This window comes from Sinocyclocheilus grahami, unplaced genomic scaffold (assembly GCF_001515645.1).
Source record: "Sinocyclocheilus grahami isolate Dianchi unplaced genomic scaffold, SAMN03320097.WGS_v1.1 scaffold1856.1, whole genome shotgun sequence".
Taxonomy (NCBI): Eukaryota; Metazoa; Chordata; class Actinopteri; order Cypriniformes; family Cyprinidae; genus Sinocyclocheilus; species Sinocyclocheilus grahami.
In genome coordinates this window covers 73,317-81,500 of record NW_015507035.1, presented here as the reverse complement: position 1 = coordinate 81,500, position 8,184 = coordinate 73,317, and the positions used below count along the sequence as shown (strand labels likewise).

Genomic DNA, 8,184 nt, shown 5'->3' with positions numbered 1-8,184 from the left:
GTCCTGCAGAGTTTAGCTCCAACTTGCCTCAACACACCTGACTGGTAAGTTTCTAGTATGCCTATAAGAGCTTGATTAGCTGGTTCAGGTGTGTTTAATTGGGGCTGGAGCTAAACTCTGCAGGACACCGGCCCTCCAGGACCGAGTTTGGGCACCCCTGCGTTATACAGTCTATGGCCGCCCTCAGGGGCCCTCCAGATCGATGGGTGGCACTGGTGGTTCATCTTGTCACTCCTGCGCTTCAGTCTGTTTTAAAGAAGAAGACATGGCGTCACGACTCTTCATAAACAGTTGCAGGTGAAGATATGAAGATATAACCTCAGACATGTTTTTGGGTAAGATCATACTGCTGTCGTTTGCGGATGCGTGTCGTTACCGCTTCCAATGACTCCGGCTCTATTGTCACTCATTATTCGTGTGGGTTATTGCAGACATACTGTATACTAACTGCGTTAAGCGGTCAACTCCTCCCTTACGCGTTTTATTTTATTATACAGCGTTTTTGAAGTTTGCATATCTAATAATCTTTATATTTACAGCACAAACGCATGCATTTGATCGTTTTATAGTATCGTAAGCGTAAACCACAATAATAGGAATGATTTGAACTGGATTCACATTTGATTGCATATGACAGGTTGTTTATGCATGTTTATTGATTGATTTGTTTTTAGTTTTTCGACATTAATGTGTTTAATATTATACTTGCTGTCGTTGTCCTATTATATATTTAAATGGGTATAGTAAAGTTACATGTTAATGTATTACATTTAGATACTGTTGAATTATTTTTATTAGAATGTGTTTAATATTAGAATGTTTACTTATCATTATTAGAATATGTAGAGTTTGTTACAATGACAAAAATAACAGTTTAATATCATGTTTTCTTTTTTTTCTATTTTCCTTGACGATGCATATGGTCTAAGAGTGTTGCTCTTTTCTCTTAAAACGCATGTTTATTGATTTATTTACAAAGAAAGTTCCCTTCAAGCCTTTCAAATGATATGAGGTCAAAAAACGACATGCATATTTAGTATACGCAAATTAAAAACTGCTGTTTAAAGGGGTCATATGATGCGATTTCAATTTTTCCTTTCTCTTTGGACATTTCATTACACCAAATACACAAAATAATGTTCTTTTTAGCAACGTCATATGACCCCTTTAACATTATTAGAGCTTATATAGTATGTCACACTGCTGGAAGTCATGTGTGGTCTTTATGAGCTTCTCTATTGTTTTGTCAGTCTGATTGAGCGTTGAGATGGAAACTATGGCTGTGAATCTGCTGGCCACCTCTCCGTCCACCACTACGCTCTCTCCGTCTCCCTGTGTGGAGGACCCTGGTTTCCCCTTGTCCTCTCTGGACAGCGAGGACTATGTGTTTGTGGAAGCGCGGCATCCCAACAAAGTGCTGGAAGGCTTGAACAGCTTACGGCTCAATAATGCTTTCTGTGATGTGACTCTGTGCTGCGGAGGGCAGGAGTTTCCCTGCCACCGTATTGTGCTGGCCTCCTTCAGCTCTTATTTTCAGGTAATAGTCATTGTTTCTAGGGCTGCACGATTATGACAAAAATCATAATTGTCGATAATTCCCTTGAAATTGTAATTGCGATTATTAATTACGATTATCACAATTTACACTGAATGATGTTTATACCACTGTTTGATGCAACTGCATGCCGTATTTTTATATGAAAATAAACAAGCTGAAAACACTCTAACTGAAAAAACTTTTAGTGCTTTTCTATAGTATTAAGCCTCAAATATCAAATATACATCGGATTGGTTTCTTCTTTAAATTATAAAAAAGTAAAAATATGAATGGTATTATAATGTTATACTAAAACTAAAATTAAAATAATGGGAAAAACCCTTAAGATAAGGTGTAGAAAGAAAAAAACGCATCTTAAACACGCAGAATAACATAAGTGGACTTTGAACGATTAATTGCTGCTTTGAACGATTACGTAATTGTGGCATGCATCATTTGTAATCGCGATTAGAAATTCGATTAATTGTGCAGCCCTAATTGTTTCTGTCAAAAGGCTGCCTAGTAGGATTAGTTCTTGACCTAAATAATAGCCAGTGGCAAAACTTCATCAGATATTTTCATATAATTTTGTTTTCCCCAAGTAGTAAGTTTAGGTAATAGTCCCAAGTAATAGTATTTGTTTTACACGCTATTTGTTTAAACCCTGAAAAAGTGCTTGAAACACCCTTATATATATATATCAGTGGATGTAACTGAAAAATATTACCATAAATAAAATAAAATACATTATTTGAAAACTAAGAATAGTATTTGTTTTACACGCTATTTGTTTAAACCCTGAAAAAGTGCTTGAAACACCCTTATATATATCAGTGGATGTAACTGAAAAATATTACCATAAATAAAATAAAATACATTATTTGAAAACTAAGAATTTTTTTTTTTTTAAAGAAGTCTCTTCTGCTCACCAAGCCTGCATTTATTTGATCCAAAGTACAGCAAAAACAGTAACATTTTGAAATATTTTTACTATTTACTGAATTTTTGGCATTATTACTCCAGTCACATGATCCTTCAGAAATCATAATATTCTGATTTGCAGCTTAAAAAACATTTATTATTATTATTATAATGTTGAAAATAGCTGAGTAGAATTTTTTCAGGTTTCTTTGATGGATAGAAAGTTCAGAAGAACAGCACTTATCTGAAATCGAAATCTTTTGTAACATTATAAATGTTTTCATCATCGCTTTTGATCAATTTAAAGCTTCCTTGTTAAATAAAATTATTAATTTCTATAATCCCCCACCCCCCCAAAAAAAATGTTTTTAAACAAATTATACTCACGTATTACTATGGACTTATACTCACTTTTGAATGGTGTAGTGTATAATGTTACAAAAGCTTTATATTTTAGATAAATGCTGATCTTTGGATCTTTCTATTCAAAAAAATTTGCTCAACTGTTTTGAATATTGATAATAATAATGATAAATGTTTCTTGAAGAGCAAATCAGCATATTAGAATGATTTCTAAAGGATCATGTGACACTGAAGACTGGAGTAATGATGCTGAAAATTCAGCTTTACATCACAGGAATACATTAAATTTTAAATATATATTCGAATAGAAATCAGTTTGTTTAAATAGTAAAAATCTTTCTGTTTTTGCTGTACTTTGGATCAAATAAATGCAGGCTTGGTGAGCAGAAGAGACTTCTTTAAAAACATACAAATCTTACTGTTCAAAAACATTAGACTGGTAGTGTATATTAATCTAAAATGCAACAAAACCTAGAAAGCAGATCTGAATTTGAGATGTCTGCTTATATAGAAGAGTCAAGTTTAAATATCTTCCATTATTGTATTAAATGTGACCCTGGAGCACAAAACCAGTCATAAGGGTCAATTTTTTGAAATTGAGATTTATACACCATCTGAAAGCTGAATAAATAAGTTTGTTATGATAGGACAATATTTGGCCGAGATACAACTATTTGAAAATCTGGAATCTGAGGGTGCAAAAACTAAAAAAATAAATATTGAGAAAATCGCCTTTAAAGTTGTCCAAATGAAGTTCTTAGCAATGCATACTACTAATCAAAATTTAAGTTTTGATATATTTACAGTAGGAAATTTACAAAATATCTTCATGGAACATGAATTTTTGGCTTTTGCTACAAATATACCCGTGCTACTTTAGACTGGTTTTGTGGTCCAGTGTCACAAATTATTAATATACATTTAAACTGTTCTTCATGGATTAATAACTCCCTAATCAATGCTTAGTTGTGGTGTTTTGTTGGCGCAGGCCATGTTCTCCACCGACCTGATGGAGTCTCGTCAGGAGCGGGTGGCCATCAACGGAGTGGAGCCCCAGATGATTGGCATGCTGGTGAGCTACGCCTACACGGCGGAGGTGGTGATCTCCAAGGCTAACGTGCAGGCGCTCCTGGCGGCCGCCAACCTGCTGGACGTGATGGCGGTGCGGGAGGCCTGCTGCAGGTTTATGGAGCGCCAGATGGACGAGATGAACTGCGTGGGCATTCACTGCTTCGCCGAGGCGCACTCGTGCCGAGAGCTGGAGCAACGCAGCATGGAATACATCCAGCAGCACTTCAGCACCGTTTGCCAACAGGTGAACTCAACCAGAGGAGTGTCACACTTTAGATGAGCTCTTAAAATGATGCTCAGTTACCACAGCTGGTCCTTGTCAGGGTCAAAAATGAACTTTTCCAGCAACGGACACAAATTTGACCATGTTTAAGTCCATTCCCCTTAAAATCAGCACAGAAAATGCTAAACAAAAAAGAAAGAAAAAAGTGTAGGGTATGATAAATGAAAAAAAAAATGTCTGTTTGTTTGTTTCACAAATTATTTGTTCAAACCCTGAGACATAAAATTGCCCAAAACACCCTTTTGTATCAGTGAATGCCATTGAAAATTATTAATAATTATATACTGCCAAAAAACAATCTTTAATGCAATGTGAGCAGATGTCACAATTGACTCATTTTCACATATCACAACAGTCATAATGATTTTAGTTTAATTGAGCAGGGGCATTTTGAATTTGGGGGGCTTTTGTTGCTTATGTTGCTGGCATTTTTGCCCAGGGCTTTTGTTATTGTTCTGTTTTCTGTTGCGAACATATCAGAAAAATTATCTTTCTACTGCATAGACTGATATATTTGTCCATCTTATAAATGATTGACATCATGAGGATTCTAATTGTCCTTGTTATTAGGGAAAAAAAAAAAAAAAAAAAAAAACAGTGTGATTTGTGGAAATTCTCTCTGGAGTGTTCAGTTTTAATAAGATGTGATGTGGTAATTTCAGCCTTGATTCTCTTAACTCTAAATGTTCATGACATGAGGATTCTAAGTGTCCTTGTTCATTATACTATGAACTTATGCCTTCTTTCTCTTCTGTTTCACCTCATCAGGAGGAGTTTCTGTCTCTTTGTGCCGATAAACTGACTGAGATTATTTCCAGTGACCATCTGAACGTGCCAAAAGAAGAGACGGTGTTTGAGGCGGCCGTTGTGTGGCTGGAGAAGAACCCCTCACGCAGACAGAGCTTTGAGAAGGCCAGTCATAAACCATATTAACATCTTTGTTCACGTCTTCGGAAGAGACCCAACCAGTGCTAGTTCTCTAAGGATCGACTCTTCTGCTTTTAGTAATACTTTAACAATTATGCTGTGATCTTGGAGCACGCAAGATTTCGTCATACAAAATGTGATGTCACACTTTGCGGCATCTTTATTGGTTCTTTTTTAAGCAGCATATTGGTGTTTTTTTGAGTCGTGTTTCTAAGGAAGGTTTGTATTATGATCTCAGTTGAGCGGGTAGGTTCCTCTCACGTGTCAGTGATAGAGCTCCAGCAGATGTCTGGGATTAGCCGCCTTTATGTGTTTTGATGAACTAAGCCTGTGAGAGGCCACATGCTCCGTACAGGCTATGATTATGAAGAGAACAGTCACTTCACAGGGATGTGCGAGAAACGTAAATCTAGCCCTGATTGGATGGGGTCGGATTGCTGTGTTTACTTTACATATCATTGTTGCTATGCAGTTATTTAAAGACTAGACCTTAATTACAGCTCTTGAGAAAAGCTCATTGCATATCTCATTGGAGTGTCAGGCAATTCTAAATGCACAGGACTGATTTTAAGTTGTAATTAGTAGCGTTTGCCAAGACAAGTGTCATTTTCACTATTACTCATAATTTGGTTCAGTTATACTATTACTCGAGGAGTGTCACACTTTAGATGAGCTCTTAAAATGATGCTCAGTTACCACAGCTGGTCCTTGTCAGGGTCAAAAATGAACTTTTCCAGCAACGGACACAAATTTGACCATGTTTAAGTCCATTCCCCTTAAAATCAGCACAGAAAATGCTAAACAAAAAAGAAAGAAAAAAGTGTAGGGTATGATAAATGAAAAAAAAATGTCTGTTTGTTTGTTTCACAAATTATTTGTTCAAACCCTGAGACATAAAATTGCCCAAAACACCCTTTTGTATCAGTGAATGCAATTGAAAATTATTAATAATTATATACTGCCAAAAAACAATCTTTAATGCAATGTGAGCAGATGTCACAATTGACTCATTTTCACATATCACAACAGTCATAATGATTTTAGTTTAATTGAGCAGGGGCATTTTGAATTTGGGGGGCTTTTGTTGCTTATGTTGCTGGCATTTTTGCCCAGGGCTTTTGTTATTGTTCTGTTTTCTGTTGCGAACATATCAGAAAAATGATCTTTCTACTGCATAGACTGATATATTTGTCCATCTTATAAATGATTGACATCATGAGGATTCTAATTGTCCTTGTTTTTTTTTTTTGTTTTTTTTTAAGAGTTCGTTATCCTATAAATGTCTTTTGTCTTCTTTCTCTTCTGTTTCGCCTCATCAGGAGGAGTTTCTGTCTCTTTGTGCCGATAAACTGACTGAGATTATTTCCAGTGACCATCTGAACGTGCCAAAAGAAGAGACGGTGTTTGAGGCGGCCGTTGTGTGGCTGGAGAAGAACCCCTCACGCAGACAGAGCTTTGAGAAGGCCAGTCATAAACCATATTAACATCTTTGTTCACGTCTTCGGAAGAGACCCAACCAGTGCTAGTTCTCTAAGGATCGACTCTTCTGCTTTTAGTAATACTTTAACAATTATGCTGTGATCTTGGAGCACGCAAGATTTCGTCATACAAAATGTGATGTCACACTTTGCGGCATCTTTATTGGTTCTTTTTTAAGCAGCATATTGGTGTTTTTTTGAGTCGTGTTTCTAAGGATCACCATGGATTTACTGTAGTAACACTAACTGCATCATGGTATTGTGACAGAAATGTGGGATAGCCATATCGAATTTTAATATATTAGTAATGTAGACATTTATCCAATGTATTAAAGGAGTAATGGAATATAATTGCAGTATTTTTGTGTTTAATCTATTGCTTTTGTGCATTTATACTAAATGTATTTAATTACTGTTTTTCGTACAAATATACACCATCTAGTTATATTTTTACCGCGGTATTAAGGTGATATGTGTGGTTATCATGATCTAAATGTATGCTACTATGGAAGACCAATAGTCAAACAGTTAGAATAATTACTATTATTATTTTTTTTTAATCGATTGACAGCACTAGTTTAAAGGGATAGTTCACCCAAAAATGAAAATTTGATGTTTATCTTTACCCCCAGGGCATCCAAGATGTAGGCGACTGTTTCTTCAGTAGAACACACATGATGATTTTTAAGTCCAACCGTTGCAGTCTATCAGTCGTATAATGCATGGCAATGGTAACAAAATCTATGAGAGTAAAAAACACATGCACAGACAAATCCAAATTAAACCCTGCGGCTCGTGACGACACATTGATGTCCCAACACATGAAACGATAGGTTTGTGCGAGAAACCGAACAGTATTTATATAATTTTTTACCTCTAATACACCACTATGTCCAATTGCTTTGGGCGCGCACACAACTTCCTGTGCGTGAGGCGTGTAGGCGCTCTGGCGTAGGTTACGTTAATGGGTGTGTTGTCGCGGGAGAAGCAAACGACAGACACCGTTTATTAACAGAAAATAAACAAAGTGTCCAGAAAAAAGGGAATCAAGTGTCCAAAATAAACAGGGGATCTGGTGTCCTCGTCGTGCTGCGGGGTTCGTGAAGGGCAGTGGTCAGGAAGGAAGGAAGGGTCCAGGTAAGGGGCGGAGTCCGGCGGCCGCACGCGCTCCCCTCTTTGGGGCGCGAGGTGTGGCGGCTTCGTCCTTCTCTCTGCTCACGGCGCTTGAAGGGACTAGACGGCCCAGCATCCTTGCCCGACGGCCGTGTAACGGGTGCGGTTCTCGTCTGGACTGCGGGTCCGGCAGCTCACGACTCTGGCGGCACGGGAGTCCCTCTACACACCCCTCCTGGACCCACGAGGACACTAGCGTGCGTGCACGGGGAAGAGACCGGTCTCCCGAGGAGAGGCACGCTCGGCATTTAAACAGCGGCAGTGATGAGGCTCCATTCGGTTCAGGTGTGCCCCATCACACGCCGCCACCCCTGGCTATTTCAGCGCCCCTCCTCTCTCACGCACCCACTCCCGTCGGGAGCCTGGCGAAGGGCGGCGATTAAGGGATGGGGTGATGATGATAATTAGGGGGAGGCAGCCGACTCGTCACA

At 38.0% G+C, this 8,184-nt stretch overlaps 1 protein-coding gene across 1 annotated transcript in view; it reads left to right on the top strand.

Moving 5' to 3' along the window:
• Nucleotides 1-244: 244 nt before the first annotated feature.
• The window catches only part of LOC107573050 (kelch-like protein 17), a 17,818-nt gene continuing 9,878 nt past the window's right edge, over nucleotides 245-8,184 (top strand). The window contains exons 1-5 of the mRNA XM_016259487.1: nucleotides 245-335; nucleotides 1,251-1,537; nucleotides 3,810-4,136; nucleotides 4,944-5,087; nucleotides 6,422-6,569. Of these exons, the coding sequence (XP_016114973.1) occupies nucleotides 1,268-1,537; nucleotides 3,810-4,136; nucleotides 4,944-5,087; nucleotides 6,422-6,569 (889 nt within the window). The 5' untranslated portion in view covers nucleotides 245-335; nucleotides 1,251-1,267. The remainder of the gene's footprint in view (nucleotides 336-1,250; nucleotides 1,538-3,809; nucleotides 4,137-4,943; nucleotides 5,088-6,421; nucleotides 6,570-8,184) is intronic.